This window comes from Lepidochelys kempii, chromosome 10 (genome assembly GCF_965140285.1).
Source record: "Lepidochelys kempii isolate rLepKem1 chromosome 10, rLepKem1.hap1, whole genome shotgun sequence".
NCBI classification, from domain to species: Eukaryota; Metazoa; Chordata; order Testudines; family Cheloniidae; genus Lepidochelys; species Lepidochelys kempii.
This window is the reverse complement of record NC_136389.1, coordinates 58523745-58543034: the sequence shown is the minus strand read 5'-3', so window position 1 is coordinate 58543034 and position 19290 is coordinate 58523745. Positions and strand designations below refer to the sequence as shown.

Here is a 19290-nt window from a genome sequence, read left to right as displayed (position 1 = left end):
TGCTGAGAGCACCCCTGCAAGGCCAATTCATCTGCATAACCTAGTCAGAAGATCTAAATGGTACAAACAACAGACATGAATTGCCATACCAATCAGACCAGAGATCCATCTAGTCCAATATCTTGTTTCTGTCAGTGGTCCTTATGAGATGCTTCAGAGGAAGGCACAAGAACCCCACTATAAGGGATAGTGTGTCCCCCACGTTAGATCTCATCCTAATCTAATAGCTAGATTTTATCTGAAGGCCTGAAGCATGACAGGGTTTAATAAAGCTTACACATTTTGGAAGGGATGATTATACTACTGGACATTCTTGTTATCCACATAAATGTCCAATTTTTTTTTAATCTTGTTGTTCTTTGCCTCAATGACTTCCTGTGGCAATGAGATCTACAGTCTAATTACTCATTATGTGAAAAAGTATTTCCTTTTGAATTTATCACCTTTTAATTTCCTGCATGTTCCTTCCTTGTTCTTGTGTTATGAGACACAAAGAGCAGACGCTCCCGACTGACCTTCTCTGTGACATTTGGTGGTTTTTTTTATGGATTTCTATCACTGCCTATGTGTCTCCATGACATTACTGAAAATGACTGCACAACACTGTCATCAGCAGGATGGGACACAATAGTGAAAGAACAGAAAAGTCATTTGGCTGGGGGAAAATGTGCCCAATACTTAATACACAAGTAGGTATTGATAGTATTATCTAGGTATTGGATAGCTTTAAATGAATTTACTTCAATTTGATCACAACCCTAAAAACATTTGTATTAAGTTTTTAGCTGGTGAGAGGTGATTTTATTGTTTACGAAACTCAAGGGTGTAGTCGGATATTTGTTTTTATAAATATGTAGAATACAAAATAATTTACACTAGATTTATTTTCAGACAAAAATACCATCAAAACCTGTGGTGAGAAACTGGGCTCAAATTGGTCAGGAAATTTTTGAATGATGAAAAATAGTAGCTTGCAGTTCAAAAACAGAGCCATTTCTTTTGTTATCACTATGCACAGAGAAACTCTTTGAAAGAACAGAGTAGAACTTTCTGTTTCAAGTCCTGTCCGATATGGACTTTGGCCCCCAGATCCTTAAATGAATAACTGCTCTTGACATCAGCTCTTGACATCAGCTGTGTGAATTGATGGAGTTAAATCTCCTTTACTTGAATTACCCAGAGAGTAGGCAAGGATGTCTAATGTCTCTTCTACTTTCTGGACTGGCCACAGAGCCTTTTGCTCAAAGGACAATGAATCCATCACAGGAATGAAACTTGTAGGACCCACATCAGAAAACAGCATATATAGATGTAACATTTTTATCTAAATCAAATATTCTCTAAAATTATTTGCTAAAATAATCCTGGATTTTGGGAAAGTCTGGATTTAAAATAAATTATGCCAAATCTGAAATACTAGCTATAAATTTGCCAGACCCTGAAAGTCACTCCTTCACAAAATGTTTGGGTACGAATGGGCAATAAATTCTGTAAGATACATGGGAATTCAAATCTCAACCTAGAAAAGCTTTATCATTTAAATGTTAACCACAACTTCAGCAAATGAAAAAAGATTTGGAGTTCCGGGGGAAGTATACAATTTCTTGATTGGGAAGAACAGCCACCATGAAAATAAACATTCTGCTAAGGATATATTTCTTGTTTCAAAATTTTTCTATGACTAGCCCAGATACAAACCTAGGAGGAATACAGAGGATGCTGTTACAATTTACATGGAATAAGAAAAGGCCAAGAGTGAGTGCAGATACTTTGTACAGATCCATTGAACAGGGTAGATTAGCTGCTGCAAATGGCAGTTTCTCAAATGTGGGTCCAAGAGGGTACTCCAGGGGGTCCATGGGACCTGCAGACCAACTCCTCCCCCTGTTCCCCAGCATGCAGGAGGTTGCTGGGAGGGAGGGGGAGGAAGGGGGACAGGGCTGCTTGGGGGAAGGGACAGCAAGAGGCGGGGAAGAGGAGGGGCAGGGGTGGAGCCTTGGGGGAAGGGGTAGACTGGGGGCAGGGCCTGGGATTCAGTGGGCAGCTTGGGGGCCCACAGTAAAAATTTTAAATCAGAATACGGGTCCTTAGGTAACTAAAGTTTGAGAACTGCTGATTTATGGTATCATGCCGGCCAGCTCAAAGCAGGAGTGGAGTGGGGGTGCCCAGCCAAACACTGGGTCTTTATTGAACAGAAAAATTGTGGTACTTTAAGTCTCTAGGTCGCTCCAGAAGTTTACACACATCCTTTAGCAAAGGCTACTCCATGGGTTTGGGATAGAATTAGAGAAATTCTTTTCTCTCGCCCATCACACCCATTGCAAATATTCTAGATCTTAAAAGAAATTGCAAACCAGAGAGCTTCAAAGACTGGGAGAGCCATGGAATACATGTGGTTGGCCAGCCTATTTTGGGCTTGTCTACACTTACATTTTATAGCGCTCTAACTTGCTGGCTCAGGGGGGTAAAAAAATCACCCCCGAGTGCAACAAGTCTGAGCGCTTTAAAGTGCTAGTGTGGACAGGCTCTGAGTACTGGGAACCATGCTCCCAGCGTTCTGAGATAATCCCCTCGCACGTGACCACACTCGCACTTCAAAGCGTTGCCGTGGGAGTGCTCCCATGGCAGCGTTTTGAAGTTTCCAGTGTAGCTATGCCCTCAGTAAAGAAACTTTTCTAACTTGTTTAGAGATCACAACTAATTTTAACTGGCACTAGTACTTTCAAGTAAGGCATTAGGTTTCTCAACTTTCTAGAAAACCTGTTTTATACAGAAAGCTAACAAATAGAAGCGATGGTATCTGGTCAATTAGGAAACAAAAAAAATAACTAATTTGTATTAATCTTTGCAGACAGCTTTCCTGACAAAAAAAAATTCATATATGACTCACTGGGGAAAGGATGTGGATAGACAAATTACCCCAGAGAAAGGGGGGTTAGTCTGGGAGAAGGGGGAGGGGGGGAAAAAAAAAAGGAGGACCAGTAACCTCAGCCTGAAACACAATTTCTTGAAGATACTGTTTCAATGGCCCTCCAAACCAACCAGGCTAAAAGATATTGATAGACTGAATGGGGATACATGTTAGAGAAACTGTGGTGAAAAAGGAGATTTTATGCATATATGGTGTTCCGTTCACTCCTTGGAGAGTATTGGGAAAAAGAAACAGTCCAACCATAAAGGAATGGTTTATTTAAAAAAAAAAAAGGGGGGGGGGAGAGAAGAGGTTGTGGTTATGGAAAAATTAACATACAAACTATGTACCCAGCAAGAGAGAGAAGACAGATAGATACATAGATAAAGGGTTACCTTTTATTCAATACTCAAGAACCCAGCAAAGCTATCCAGTTTTTTTTTTTTAAAACATTTGATAGACACACCTGACCTATTAAACATGTATATTGAGATTTCACTCAACTTCATAAAAATCAATAGAAATGGCATATTACAGGTGTTTTAATGATGCTCACTCTGTACTATAACACCCTATTAAACAGAAACATCTGATGACTATACTCCTGTATGTCTCATTAAACAAAAACTAACTGTTTTAATAATTGTTTTGTTTCTGATATTTACATGGCCAGGACTTGTCAACTTTTAAACTATTTAGGAAATCTTAACAATAATAACTTGGTTAGATGCTTGTGAATTTTTAAATAATGAGAACTTTTTTAGTTGTGGGAATGCAAAAAACATAATGCCTGTCATAACTACAGTTAACTTTTATTTTGTGTATTTTAGACATGATGTAATTAATAAGATCTTGTGGAACCATGGACACTAACAAGTCTAGGTTTGCACAGCTGGAATTTTTAATGAGACATAAGTCTATAAAAATTTACATTTACTCAAAGCATAGACAGAATATTGGGAAAGCCAGGTTAGAAATCTTCATTCTCGGGCTTATCATACAACACTGATAAGACATCCAAGAATAAAAGGTGCCATATAGACTGATCAGTTCCAAACTATTCATCTTGTAAAACTAATGTATCCAGGGTGTTCCAAACATCGCATTTCCTAAAGGATCAATTATACAAATAAGCAATATGCGGTAGCCAAAGCAGCAGCTGTTGGTTTTTTTTTGGCAACTCAAGAACAATTGTTTTAAACTAATATGCTTAATATTTCCAATTTTTAATGTTCCTGAAAATGAAGTTGATCCTACAATCCTAACTCCAGGCCATGTAGGTCACCATTTAACACAAACATCTACTATTTCCCTTGAAATAGAGGACACTGCTGCCAAATACCACAAGCTGCAGTGAAAGATAACATGGCCAAATACTCTGCAAGTCTTTCATTTCACATATCCTACAGTGAGAACAATGAACAGCCACCTATTGAATTCAATGCTGGATACCGAACAAGATTAACTAATTCACATGCCTTGCTCATATTCAGAAGTTTCTAGCAAATCAAATTCTAAATTTCATCCACTTTTCTGCTTCAACTTCCAATCCGATTCCACTCACTAGTCATGTCCCTGTTCTCAATTACAAGTGACTTCACCCATTCCTCTTCCTCAACTTCTACCTACTTCTATACAGGTTTGTTTCCCAATAACCCTAAGCCTTGAAAAGAAATCTATGTTCTAAATAACTTCTCTGAACTGTAGTCTATGTTTATTCTGACTGAAGTTAGAATCTGTTTCTAATATAAAAAAATCATGTTCATGTAAATATTTCAGAGATTAACTGATTGACCAAAAAAGTTGTAAGAACTAGGAAGTAAAGGATGTGGTCCAAGAAGACACTAAAAAGATAGCACTGCATCAGTGTATTGTCAGAAGTATGAAGAGTCAGTCTTTGTGTCAGACTTGTCTAAGGAAAAAGCATTTGAGTATATTAGAAGACAAACCAAGCATGACCAAGAATACACTTTCTGGTCACAAAATGGATATGAGAACAGGAAAGTATGGTAGGTCATCCATTTAGCATTCAGATACTCTAGAATTAAGTAAGGTATCATCATCTAGCCCTGGTCTACACGACAGGATTAGGTCGAATTTAGATGCATTAGGTCGATTTTATAATAAATGCACTACACCAGCAACTCCGTTCCGTCGACCTAAAGGGCTCTTAAAATAGACTTCTGTACTCCTCCCTGGCGAGGGGAGTAGTGCTAAAATCAACCTTGCTGGGTTGAATTTGGGGTAGTGTGGACGCAAATCGACGTTATTGGCCTCCAGGAGCTATCCCAGAGTGCTCCAATGGGACTGCTCTGGACAGCACTTTCAACTCCAATGCACTAGCCAGGTACACAGGAAAAGCCCTGGGAACTTTTGAATTTCATTTCCTGTTTGGTCAGCGTGGCGAGCTCAGCAGCACAGGTGACCATGCAGTCCCCCCAGAATTGCAAACGAGCCGCAGCATGGAGCAACCGGGGGACACTGGATCTGATCGCTGTATGGGGAGAAGAATCCGTGCAGGTAGAACTCCGATCAAAAAGAAGAAATGCAAATATTTATGGCAAAATCGCACAGGGCATGATGGACAGAGGCTACAACAGGGACACACAGCAGAGTTGTGTGAAAATCAAGGCGCTCAGGCAAGGCTACCAAAAGGCAAAGGAGGCAAACTGTCACTCTGGGTCAGAGCCCCATACATGCTGCTTCTATGATCAGCTGCATGGCATTCCGGGGGGGAGGGGGGGGTTACGGACCCTACCACTACCCCACCACTGCCTGTGGACACCTGCAAGGGGTGTGGGGCAGGGGGAGAAGGAGAGTCTCAAATCAACACGGAGGAGGATTTGGTGGATGAGGAAGATGAGCAGAATGTGCAGCAGGCAAGTGGTGAATCCATTCTCCCCGGCAGCCAGGACCTTTTCATCACCTTGGAGCCAATACCCTCCCAAGGCAGGATCCCCATCCCTGAAGGCAGAGAAGGCACCTCTGGTGAGTGCACATTTGTAATTACAGTACAGGGTTGAAAACCAATAGTATTTAATGTTTGATTTGCCCTGAAGACTTGGGATACATTCGCGGCCAGTACAGCTACTGGAAAAGTCTGTTAACGTGTCTGGGGATGGAGCGGGAATCCCCCAGAGACATCTCCATGAAGCTCTCCTGGAGATGCTCTGAAAGCCTTTGCAGAAGGTTTCTGGGAAGGGCTGCCTTATTTCTTCCTCCACAGTAGGACACTTTACAACGCCAAGCCAGTAGCAAGTAGTCTGGAATCACTACAGCACAAAGCATGGCAGCGAATGGTCCTGGGTTTTGGTCGCATTCAAGCAACATTCGGTCTTTATCTTTCTGTGTTAGCCTCAGGAGAGTGATATCATTCATGGTCACCTGGTTGAAATAGTGAAATTTTTGTAAGGGAACAATAAAAGGACACTGTTCATGCTGGGCTGTTTGCGCTTGGCTGAAAGGGATCATCCCATAGCCACCCAGCGGCAGGAGGGGCGAAGGGATCATCCCAAATAGCTACGTGGAGAGGTGGGGGGAGGTGTGTGCTGCACCTCCACCCGAAAACCGCAGTCTTTCCTTTTAAATGGCAAACCCAACCAGCATTGCTTGCTATGGGAAAGGAGGGTGCTCCAGTTTGAAAACATTCCCACATGTTATGAAGGCGTTAAAAGCCAAACCTGCGTACCCTTTGGCTTACCATGGCTGCCTGGAAACTGAATGCTGTTGCCCAGCCGTTTGTGATGTGTCACCATACCGGCAGGCGCTCAATATAAAAGGCAAAATGCGACCTTGACCCTAAAGCACATGTGCTGTCTGCTGTGAATTGCTTGATTCACTGTGAAAGAGTCTCTTTTGTTCTCAGAAATGTATCATCTTATATTTTACTCTCCCTTTTTATCCCCCTGCAGGTGCAAATGTTTCTTTGCTCCCCCTATCATCTCCATCGCAGATTAGAAGGCAAAAAAAACACTCGCGATGACATGTTTTCCGAGCTCATGCAGTTCTCCTGCACTGATAGGGCACAGCTGAATGCATGGAGGCATTCAGTGGCAGAGTCCAGGAAAGCATTAAGTGAGCATGACGAGAAGAGGCAGGATGCAATGCTGAGGCTAATGGGAAAGCAAACGGATATGCTCAGGCGTCTGGTGGAGTTGCAGGAAAGTTAACAAGAGCACAGACCGCTGCTTCACCCACTGTACAACTGCCTGCCCTCCTCTCCAAATTCCATATCCTCCTCACCCAGACGCCTAAGAACACGGGGAGCCACTCCACTCCAGAGGATGGCCCAAGCAACAGAAGGCTGTCATTCAAACAGTGTTGATTTGTAGTGTGGCTACAAGTCAGCAGTGTGCCCTGATCCTCCCCTCCGAACCCAGGCTACCTTATCAGTTCTCTCTCTCTTTTTTTCTTAATTCATAAAGAAAAAATGCATGGTTTCAAAACAATAGTGACTTTATTTCCTTTGCCAGCTATGATCAAAGGGGGGAGGGTGGTTGGCTTACAGGAAATTAAAATCAACAAAGGGGGCGGGTTTGCATCAAGGAGAAAAACACACAACTGTCACACTGTAGCCTGGCCAGTCATGAAACTGGTTTTCAAAGCCCCTCTGATGCGCAGCGTGCCTACCTGTACTCTTCTAATCGCCCTGGTGTCTGACTGTTCAAAACTGGCAGCTAGATGATTTGCCTCAACCTCCCACCCCGCTATAAACGTCTCCCCCTAACTCTCACAGATATGGAGCAAGCAGTAATAACAATGGGAATATTGGTTGCGCTGAGGTCTAACCCAGTCAGCGAACAGCACCAGCGAGCTCTTAAACGTCCAAAGGCACATTCTACCAGCATTCTGCACTTGCTCAGCCTATAGTTGAACTCCTTACTACTGTCCAGGCGGCATGTGTATGGCTTCATGAGCCATGGGAGCAAGGGGTAGGCTGGGTCTCCAAGGAAAACTATTGGCATTTCAACATCCCCAACAGTAATTTTCTGGTCTGGGAAGTAAGTCCCTTCTTGCAGCTGCTCAAACAGCCAGGAGTTCCTAAAGATGAGGATGTCATGCACCTTTCCTCGCCATCCCACGTTGATGTTGGTGAAACGTCCCTTGTGATCCACCAGTGCTTGCAGCACCATTGAGAAGTACCCCTTGCGATTTATGTACTGGTTGGCAAGATGGTCCAGTGCCAAGATAGGGATATGCATTCCGTCTATCACCCCACCACAGTTAGGGAAACCCATTGCAGCAAAGCCATCCACTATGACCTACACATTTCCCAGAGTCACTACCCTGGATAGCAGAACGTCAGTGATTGCAATGGCTACTTGAATCACAGCAGTCCCCACAGTAAATTTGCCCACTCCAAATTGATTCCTGACCGACCGGTAGCTGTCGGGGGTTGCAAACTTCCACAGGGCTATTGCCACTTGCTTCTCAACTGTCAGGGCAGCTCTCATCTTGGCATTCCTGCGTTTCAGGGCAGGGGAAAGCAACTCACAGAGTTCCAGGAAAGTGGCCTTATGCATGCGAAAGTTTCGCAGCCACAGGGAATCATCCCATACCTGCAAAACTATGCAGTGCCACCAGTCTGTGCTTGTTTTCTGGGCCCAGAATCAGCGTTCCACTGTATCAACCAGCCCCACTGCCACCATGATGTCCCAATTGCCACATCCTGTGCTTTCAGGAATGTCTGTGTCCATGTCCTCCTCACAATTGTCCTTGTGCTGCTGTCTCTTAGCCAGGTTCTGCACATACTGCAGTATAATGCGGGAGGCGTTTACAATGCTTGCAACAGCAGCGGTGAGTTGAGTGGGCCCCATGCTTGCCATGCTATGGCATCTGCACGAGTAACCCAGGAAAAGAAGGGTGAAATGATTGTCTGCAGTTGCTTTCACAGAGGGAGAGAAGGAGGGGAGACTGACGACATGTACTCAAAACCACCCGCGGTAATGGTATTGGGAGCTTAACCCGGAATTCCAATGGGTAGCGGAGACTGCGGGAACTGTGGGATAGCTTCCCACAGTGCACCGCTCCGTGAGTCGATGCTAGCCACAGTTGTTAGGATGCACTCTGCCAACTTAATGCGCTTAGTGGGGAAATACACAATCGACTGTATAAAACTGATTTCTAAATATCGACTTCTATAAAAACCAACCTAATTTTGCAGTGCAGACATACCCTTAGATTGAAAGAATGTTGCAACTAGTTTTCTCCATCCATTAGACATATGTTGAGCTCCAATATTATTCAACTGCTGTTTTACATTAACAATACTGGCTCTTTTCTGCAGAGGGAGATAGTTGTCTATCCACATGGATGAAAAGATTTTCCTTGCTAGGTGGTAAATGGTATTTCTCCAATGGTCAAAGTCAGTCTCTAGAAAGATTTTCTCTTATGTCACACTTGAGTAGGTATAAGACACTATTGGAATAGCAGATTTTCGTAGCTCCAATGCACGTTATCACAAAGGCTCTGTTAAATTTCTCCACATGAAATGACATAATAAAATGCTATCAGGAAATGGTTAGAAACAGAAAATTAAGATACATGGCTGGAATGAAATTGGTCAGAGTCTCAGTGAAATTTAAAGAAAAATCATCTAGGAAGGGCAAGTACAGAGATATTGTTTCAGTACCTCTGCAGACATCACTACATTGGTTTATACTCTGTTCAGATTTCCAAGTTATTTGTATCCATAAGAGCTGGAAGCCAGAGATCTTGGAGTACAAATCTATGGCAAGGCGTGAATTTTATGGCTGTAGACTGTTGTAGAATACAAGGAGCCCTGGTTATAATTTATTTGAAGCACTTCTGACACCTCTTTCATTTCACTGGTCACTCATACCTTGTCAACTATTCGCCCAGAGAATTAAGGTGCTGTTATAAAGAAAAGTAATGAATAGGGGAATCTGTGTGACTCAAATCGTTAGTGGCACATGATGTACTGATGTTTACATAATTTCAAATCATACATTATCAAAAACTGTGAAGAATCAGACCTACAAATATTTCAGTAAAGTCAACAGTTGATATTTTTCTTCCTTGCTCCTACTTAAAAATACTTGGTTTCTGTAGGAGAGTACTCTAGTTATGGATTAATTACCTGAAGGGGCTCCAACCCAAGCCAGACCAAGGACACCATCATCAAAATCACGGTCAGTAAATACATAGGCCAAGCAATAGTCATCATGATTCTGCTCAGAGTTCAGTTCCAAAAACTTCTCCACACCAATATTAGGAAATCTGAAGGGATTGGAAGGGTCTCTCTCATCAACAGTTGTGTTGATCTAAAAGTAAATTCAAGTTTATACTGAATCAGACACTGCATTTTTGTCCAGCTAATACAAGCTTGCTAAGAAAAACTTCCTATTATCAACTGCGGTGTCAAATAATTACATGAATATCTAAAGATTTATAGACACTACATATCAATTCATACTATCTGGAAAATCCTGAGTCCTAAAGTGAACTTGTTTCATAAAACAACGTAACTGCATTTATGTGGCAAATTACAACCTCCTTCTTCCTTCAAATGCTTCCTGAAGACAAACTTCATCCACAAGAATTAAAAAAAGGGTGTATTTATAACCTTAATTCTACATTTCTGAAATTGGACTTTCATCTGGTTATCCAGTTGACTACTGTATCTACTTTAATGCAAGTTCCTGGAACAAAAAGATTGTATTACATCCTGTAAGGTACACTGATCGCACATGCTACTACCTCATAGCACACGAAGGTCAGAATGCTTAGATACAGCTAAGAACAAGAAAAATTTGTAAAAAAGTGTCCGATAGAGTAAAACTGCATGCTCAGATTAAATCTTCAACATAAAGCTAAGAGCAAGATTTATGGGCTATACGTAAATTCCATTCAGCTCATTGTACTGTGGAAGTCTCTCCAATATTTTTTTCTGAGCACAAACATGCACTAAGGCAGAAGCTGATTAGAGGTTTTTTTTTTTTAAACTGAACACAACGAAACATGCAAGTATGCACAGAGCAATTTCATGTGTAACAGTCTAAAAGTTGGAGGCTTAAAAGCAATGTGCAAAAGGAAGTTTTTTTAAAAATTGCACTTTGGTCTTTTGCTTTTTTATAATGTATAAAGGCAGCCTTTTAATAGAAGTTTTTTTTCTGCTTTTATCTTTTTATTTTTAAGAGTCAGGCATATCAAGTAATCCAGTCTGGTCTGATCTTCCTATTTTTTCCCAGAGGAACTTTTCAGTGGTCTGGTGTATCGTGAGCTACCTCACACCTTAACCCAGGGATCGGCAACCTTTGGCATGCTGCCCGTCAGGGTAAGCCCCTGGCGGGCTGGGCCAGTTTGTTTACCTGTAGCATCCACAGGTTCGGCCGATCGCAGCTTTCACTGGCAGCAGTTCGCCGTCCCAGGCCAATGAGGGCTGCGGGAAGTGGCACAGGCCGAGGAATGTGCTGGCTGCCCTTTCCTCAGCCCCCATTGGACTGGAACAGCGAACTGCAGCCAGTGGAAGCGGTGATCGGCTGAACCTCCGGACGCTGCAGATAAACAAACTGGCCCAGCCTACTAGGGGCTTACCATGACAGGCCACATTCTGATTGCCGATCCCTGCCTTAACCCAAGAGGCTGGAGTGCTGACTCTTCCAAAAAAAGACCTTCTTTCTCCCAAGCTGTTTATATATTAGTTACATAGGTGTTACAAAGATTAAAAAAAATCTTTAATACTAGACTACAATCCTTTCCTCTCAATTGCTCCCCCTTTTAGTTGGTCTCTTGTAATGTCAGATATCCTTCCAAGGTAGATTAATTCATTTGAAGGCCAAAAGAGACCACCAAGATCACTTAATCTAACTTCTTGCATAAGAAGAGCCACAGAGTTTCACCTGAGCTGGAGGGAATTAATCCTCTCCTCCCTGTACATAAACAAACCCTGTTTAAAAGACTCAAATTTCTAATTTTTGAAGGCCACCACTTATCTCACACACTTAGAATTTCAGGCCTTCTTTGTATGTCAAAGCAACAAGAAGGGAACAAGCACAACAGTTTCCTTCTTTGCATGTCACCTTTAACAACTAATTGATGTTTCTGTATATTAATGTACTGACTACATTTTCCCCACCAATGAAAGGAGCATTTTAAGGATAAGCTGAACTTTAAAATTAGGAAGCAAATTTCTGCAGTGACCATTGGCCTAAAGCATCAAATATAGGAAGTTTTAAAAAATTAATATTTTAACAGCCCCCAAGTAAACTCCTATATTTCTCCTGAATTTCCTGTCCCATCACTGCTGATAACCAATATGTGAGAAGCTCTGTCCCTTAAATTAGTCCGCTATATCAAACACTTAACTGAAACATCACAAAGCCATAATGAAAGCCATGGCTATGTGAATATTAAGACTGCAAGAGCACTGAAGAAATTAGGTAGGAGGACAATTATAACAGACTGTTTTTAACATGAAAGTATCATATAGTCAGCAATGATAGTTAAATGGCAATAATTCTTTTAAACAAACACTCCTCACATTCAGATATGACTGCAGCAACAGAATTACTCACTCTTATTCGTTTCACCATGAAACTGATGTTACGGATTCCCGTGAAATCTGTTGACTGGTAAATTGTGTCAATTGCTTTAACATGACTGGATATCTATTAATCAGAAAGAGAAAAACTGAAGTGTTTACAGTCAAAAAATGTTTTCTACATACTATACTACACAAGAAAACTTCAATGCAAGCATCTTCACGTGAAAATTAACGTGCAGTATTAACTTTCACTGATATGTGATAAAGTACCCTTAATGAATAATCAGTATACATAGTTCAGACCATAAAAATCTTCGATATCCCCTATTGCTAAATTAACTTTGCTCACCCAATACAAATAACTGGAAATAATTATATTTGTTTGTGACAGCCATTCAATTCACCCTAACATCAAAGTACAGTGAAAAGTATCCTCAAGGATTACATTATTTTAAAGAACAATACACTGGAAAAGTTTTTATTTTGTAAATTGTCATTGCACGTTATTCTATTTTTTACTAGAAAGCAAATATGAAAAACCACCATTTGCCTTCTTAAGAATATGGGATAAAGTTTTCAAAAGCACTTAAGTGACTTAAGGATTAAAATGACAAAGGGACTTAGGTGCCTAATTGCCACTTTAAGTGGACTTATGTCCAATATTTAGGGACCAATGAGATCCTCAAAACCCCCACTCAGCTGGCGCCTAACATTGCGGTCACCTAAATTTCCATGCAAGTTCCTGCCAGTGGGCCTGCACAAAACTGCTTCAGTCTTGATGTCCGCCCTAGCTTGCACCTAAACACCTGTGGGATTCTCAAACTAAGCATTCATCTGCCTATCTCACCTGGGGTGCCCAATCCATTAGGTGTGCTTAGAGCACACCTAATCTGTGAAAAAAGAGACAGCTGGGGATGACCAGATCAGGAATTTGGGGGAATGGGAAGGGTGGACGTGTGTCCAATAGTCAGGGCACTCACTTAGGATGGGAGAGACCCATTTTCAAATCTCCACTGTGCCTGCTTTGGAGCAAGCGCTTGAATGCAGTTTACCCACATTCCAGGTGAGCGTCCTAACTCAATTTCTCCTGTTGAAACTGCTCCACTTTATATAAATAGATATTCCCTGGACCAAAGATTGACTGTAAAGCTCAGTACACAACTCCACAAGAGAATTCACAGGTATGAATGCTGAACTGAAATAGGCATTTAACTCCAGGTTGGAGGGAAGCGCCTAACTACCTTTGTGTGGCAGGGCCTAAACCCCACCCCTTTCCCTCAGTATTTCCTAGTGGCTAGCTTAAGCTGCTCCCCGTTCAGCTTGTTGCCTTTTTCTGAATCCCATTCTTATGCACTTAACTCTCACCATGCATTGCCTAAATTGGGGCTGTCCACTGGACAGCTGTAAACCTAAAAGTTTAAAAGTGTTGCAAAGCTTAAGTCCCTTTGGGGATGTAGACCTCAGGAGCCCAAGCCCCATTTTCAAAGAAGAGATATAGGCTCTTAAGTCCCATTGACTTTCCATTAGGTGCCTAAGTATCTAACTCGCTCTTGAAAATGGGACTAGGGCACTTCTGAAAATGTTACCCATTATGAATTGTAGCTGTACAGTCCAATGAACTATTAATCTACATTAAATTAGATGCAAAAATGGGCTGTGAAGCTACGGAACACTTCAAGAAGAAGTAACACGTGTTACCTAGATTTTTTTTACAAACAGAAGAGGAACCAAGAAAGTAAATTTCCTGGCTAGGAATTCATTGAAATAAGTGAAGATTGTCTACTTTTAGTTTCTTCCTACTTCTTCACTGACCATCTACTGAACTTGTCTCTATAGGAGTTGGTCTTACTGGAAACGTCTATACCGCAGCTGGGAACACGGATCACAGCACAGGTAGACACTAAAATAGCAGTGTGGACGTTGTGGAACAGGCAGAGGGGCTCAAGCTAGTCACCAAGTGCAAGTCCTCCTGACTCCTTGGGTTTGCGCTTGGGTGGTTAGCCTAAGCCACAACCTGTGCCGCTATGGCAACAGTGCTTCAGCATGTTAGCTCAAGCAGAGCTAGTATGATTGGTCTACCCAGCCTAGAAGGCATACTCCCAGCTGCATTGCTGACATACCCACTGTCATTAACTGAAAGTGCTCAGAGCTTACATTGTGTAGCTTTTCTCTTGAAATGCTAACATAGCATTTTTTCAGACTTTCATACAAGTCTGACATTTCCAAAAGGAACTCTTTTCCCTGATTTTCACAGGTGCTAAACACCCACAACTCCCATTAAAGAGAGGTCCAACTGCCTATCACCTCTGAACATTGGGCACGTGGTACCCTTGTGGTGGGTCAATGAGAAAGCTGCCTTAATAATGCCAGGATAGCAGTAGCAGACGAAAAAGTTTAAACAGACCTAAACATGAAAAGCACCATGATAAAAATGCATTTGTCTAGACTATTCCCTCTTAAAGAGAAAAAGAACAGACTCTTGGAATAGTGACTAAAGGCTTACAAATACCTGTGCAATCACAGCTTCCCTTGTTCCATAATGCTTATAGAACAGATGATCAGTCTGAATGTAGAGCTGACAAGTATTTTTTTCAGCTTGAGCTGCACGTTTTTTTCTTAAAAGCTCTGGACCATTGATGTTATATTCTTTGTAGGGTTTCTATACATACATAAGAAAGCAATGAAGCATTAATTTTGTACATATTCTTTTAAATTAAATCATATTTAAAAACACTAATGCTTTTTACATGAGTGCAGTATTCTTAAGAGAAGAACACACATGAAGACCTCTATTATCCTATTTATTATAGGAAAGTTTCCTAAATCGTGAACTAGGCTAGTCTTCAAGTAGGTCATCCACTTCATAAGCACACTTTAGTCATAACTCCTCTGAGTTTAGCCCTGCAATTTAGAATATAGCCAACAAGAACAGAGAAGTTTTGGTACCATCATATCACAGGAATTCTGTGCCTCTAAAACCTATGAAACCATAATAGAAAACTATGTAGCTCTTTGCAATGGTGAAGAAACAAACACAAATCCAATTTGTAGATATAAAAATCAATTCTAGAAATGTTTCCTCACCACAACAAAAAGGTTGTTACTTCAGATCATTACTACTCTAACAGTCATTAACCTGAACAAGCTGAAACACTCCAATGCTTGAATGTGGAATGAAGTATTGCCAAACAGCCAGAATAATGCATCCACTATTTCTGCCATTCAGAGCACTGATAGCTAACACATTTGCCTTAGCGGCATTCACTGCTTTATAGCTAGGGCCCTACCAAATTCACCGCCGTGAAAAATGTGTCACGGACGGTGAAATCTGGTCTCCCTTGCCGTTAAATCTAGTCTTTTGCGTGCTTTTACCGTATACTTTACAAATTTCATAGGGGTGACCAGTGTTTCTCAAATTGGGGGTCCTGACCAAAAGGGAGTGAGGGGTGGGCTTGCAAGGTTATTTTACGGGTGTTGCGGTATTGCCACCTTACTTCTGCACTGCCTTTGGAGCTGTGTGGCCTGCAAGCGGCAGCTGTTGGCCGATGGCCCAGCTCCAAAGGCAGTGCCCTGCCAGCAGCTCAGAAGTAAGGGTGGGCAATACCATACCGTACAATACGCTGGTGCCCAGCTCTGTCCCATACCATGCCATCCTTACTTCTCCATTGCTGCTGAAGGCAGCTCTGCCTTCAGAGCTGGGCTCCTAGCAAGCAGTCGCTGCTCTCCAGCTCCAAAGGCAGCGCTGCCTTCAGCAGCAACAAAGTAGTAAGGATAGCAGTAGTGCAATCCCCCCTACAATAACATTGCGACCTCCCCTGACAACTCCTTTTTGCGTCAGGACTCCTATAATTACAACACAGTGAAATTTCAGATTTAAAATAGCTGAAATCATGGAAGTTAGATTTTAAAAATTCTACCACATGAATTTGACCAAAATGGGCCATGAATTTGGTAGGGCCCTATTTATGTCTCATCATCCTCTAGTAGGTCACGTCTACACATGGCAGTTTTGGGGGAAAAGTCCTGTTGCTCCCAACACTGGATCCATCTGCACTGGCTCAGTTGCACCAGTGTTAGCAATTTCTTGAGCCACAGTGTAAATAGGGTTTTGGCTACCAGTGCTTTTGTCAGCAGAGTATCATCTAACCGCTGAAAGTAAATCTATTGGACAGCTCTGAAAATAGTCATGACAGTCGAAACCATCCACACTAGGGATCAGGACATTCCTAACACTGGAAAGATCATTTTTAGCTAGAGACAAGGACTTGGAGCAAATCCATAATGTAAGAGATTATTCGGTAGGATCTTAGATGGATACTGCCAGCTTTGAAAGACTCAATTTAGCAAGTTGACTTATTAATCAAGATAATTAAAATAAAGTTGCAAGTACTGTAGCATAAGGGACTGTGGGTGCCATTTTCAACAGCATCTTAGTGACTTAACACGATTCTCACTGATTTTCAGTAAGACTTTGGCTCCTAAAACACTAAAGCACTTTGCAAATCCCACCTGAGCAGGTCTGTTGAAAGTAAAATTAATTTAAACCATTAGCATCTGAACCAGGTTTTACCCTTCAAGGTCAGAAAATGGATGCAATTTGCTTTGTGGCCCTCCCCCTTTCCAGAATATGTAGGGAATGAAGAAAAGAAAATATTTCATGTGTAATTAGCTGTATTTGCAGGATTTCCTCACTGAAAGTTCCAAAAATATATTAACATATAGGGTGGATATAAAGGAAAATTTTAGTGCTTATTACAATGAGACACAAACCATTGTCTAAACTAAGGCATAGTCCAATGGAAGAAAGAAAGATTACAATAATGGTTTTTAACATTATATGAACATGCAGTTTTATGGAGATTATGGTATTCAGCGATCAGTTTGCTCTGTGCTGTTTTTACTGAGGGTGGAGTGAAGGTTACTTTTAAAGAAGGCAATGTTGTGTTTAAGGAGTACAACCTTATCTAATTTTTAGCCTTTTTTTAAGCTAACAGGTTCTTGAAAAGTAACATTCAGATATGTATCTGCAACCTTAATAGTTTCATAACCATTTCATTAGTCTTTCAGAACTAATATGGAACTTGGCAGAGCAAAGGACTCGGAATGATTTTCTTCCTGAGGTCTACAGGAGTGGAAGTCCTCATCTGTGCATCTCCTAATATCCACTAAAGAGTATTTTGCCTCTGCTGAAGATATTAAGGTTGCTAGGAGGGGATCCCCTCCTCTGTGCACATTTCAAAATATGTGAGGCAGTGAGGGGAGAAATTAGGAGACTAAGAAGATTACAAAGGACAGCACAGAGGGGCAATTCTTCCCTCCTTCCTGTGGATCTCCCAAGGTTCTCATAAGGAACACCTAAACTCCTGTGCATCCGAGGAGAACCAAAAAAGTAGGGCTCCACATTGGGTAAATTTTAAGTGCCTTTCCATTCAAACTTTCATTGCCTGCTGCAGTCATTCTGAGGCTCATTCCACCCATGTTCCTTAATTTGCCTCTGGAAGGTGTTCAAATTCCATAGTGATGGATATAGTACAAAGAATCTACATGTAACAAAATGAGCTACTTGCAGACATAAGAAACTCTTGGGTCCCCTGTGCCTGTAACCAATAGATTGCTCTTCACGAACCAACCACTCTTCCCTCTCCCCAGAAACCTTAGGAAGCTGGTTAGTCTTCAGTGGGTTAAAGCTGAATTGCTAGTCACCAGACAAAAACAAACAAATAGGCTTTTCAGCGTGACTAACTTTTCAGTTCCACGGCTGACATGACTGGTTGCAGATTTTAGGTGGTGTAGAAGCAAAGTCTGACTGGTAATAGGAACTCATTTGCAACCCTAATTATGGAGTGGCTACTGCCACTCTATAATACTGTAAGAATAACTAACTTTGAGTTAACATCTACCCAGACCTCCGTTCTGTATACAAAACATATTCTCAACTGAAACCCAAGTACCTGTGCACATATGCACCTTCACTGACATGAACATAACATACCAACCAGCATATATACTACACCTGTGTTCAGGAACGTAGACTTTTGGACATGCATTTAAATAGCTTTCAAAATATAAACAATTTAAAGACAGGAAAATGATTTTTCAGATACCTTTGTTAAGCTGGAGAAGTCCTCTGAAATTGTATGGGCAACTTGAAGTGGGGGGCAGGTGAGGTGGGCTAGGAAAAGAGTGTATGGGCACATACAGAGGAGCAATACCAATATTTAATTTTCATTTTATCAATAGGATCCATTATACCATGTGCTATACCTGTGTTGTTGGTTCCTCTACACCAGTCATTTGGTACTTCTGCATTCTTTCAAACACGGAATGATCTGCACAACCGCCTTGTGGTCCATATTTATGAGGATACTCTAAAATGTTGGGAAAATTAGGTTATTTTGATTTTTCAACTTGTGAATATTTGTTTAAATTTTACTTATGTATAAAATGTGAAAGTATCAGATTAATTTTCAGTTAGTGTCCAATATTGCTCACTTGATACTTCAAGGAAAAATCTCTAATCTTCAGAGATTGCAACTTGAGTATGCAACAGAATATCTGAATTTTTTCAAGCTTAACTTAATTTTTCTTAGTTTCTTTCACACAAAAATGAATTGTGAAACTTAAAATACTAAAAAATACTAAAACATGGATAGTTTTAGAATGAAAAGTAAGCTTTAAAAAAAAGTGAACTGAAGCATTTATTTGACCAGACTGTTTAGGATTTTGATTCTACTGCAAGAGCTGATGACATCATTGGCCATTAAAGAAGTATTCCTTACATTAATTTGGTTCTAATAATGTCATGAATTCTTGCTGAAGAAAGGAAGACCTTGAAATTAGGTCCTGGTAGGCAAGAGGAAATTATCTTATTACT

At 41.2% G+C, this 19290-nt stretch overlaps 1 protein-coding gene across 3 annotated transcripts in view; it reads right to left on the bottom strand.

Moving 5' to 3' along the window:
- Nucleotides 1–19290, bottom strand: part of ADAM10 (ADAM metallopeptidase domain 10) — a 127743-nt gene that overhangs the window by 29149 nt on the left and 79304 nt on the right. For all 3 annotated transcript variants that reach the window (XM_073303751.2, XM_073303750.2, XM_073303752.2), the window contains 4 exons: nt 18681–18784; nt 14926–15075; nt 12448–12540; nt 10011–10194 (listed from right to left, as the gene is read on the bottom strand). In XM_073303751.2, the coding sequence (XP_073159852.1) occupies nt 10011–10194; nt 12448–12540; nt 14926–15075; nt 18681–18784 (531 nt within the window). The remainder of the gene's footprint in view (nt 1–10010; nt 10195–12447; nt 12541–14925; nt 15076–18680; nt 18785–19290) is intronic.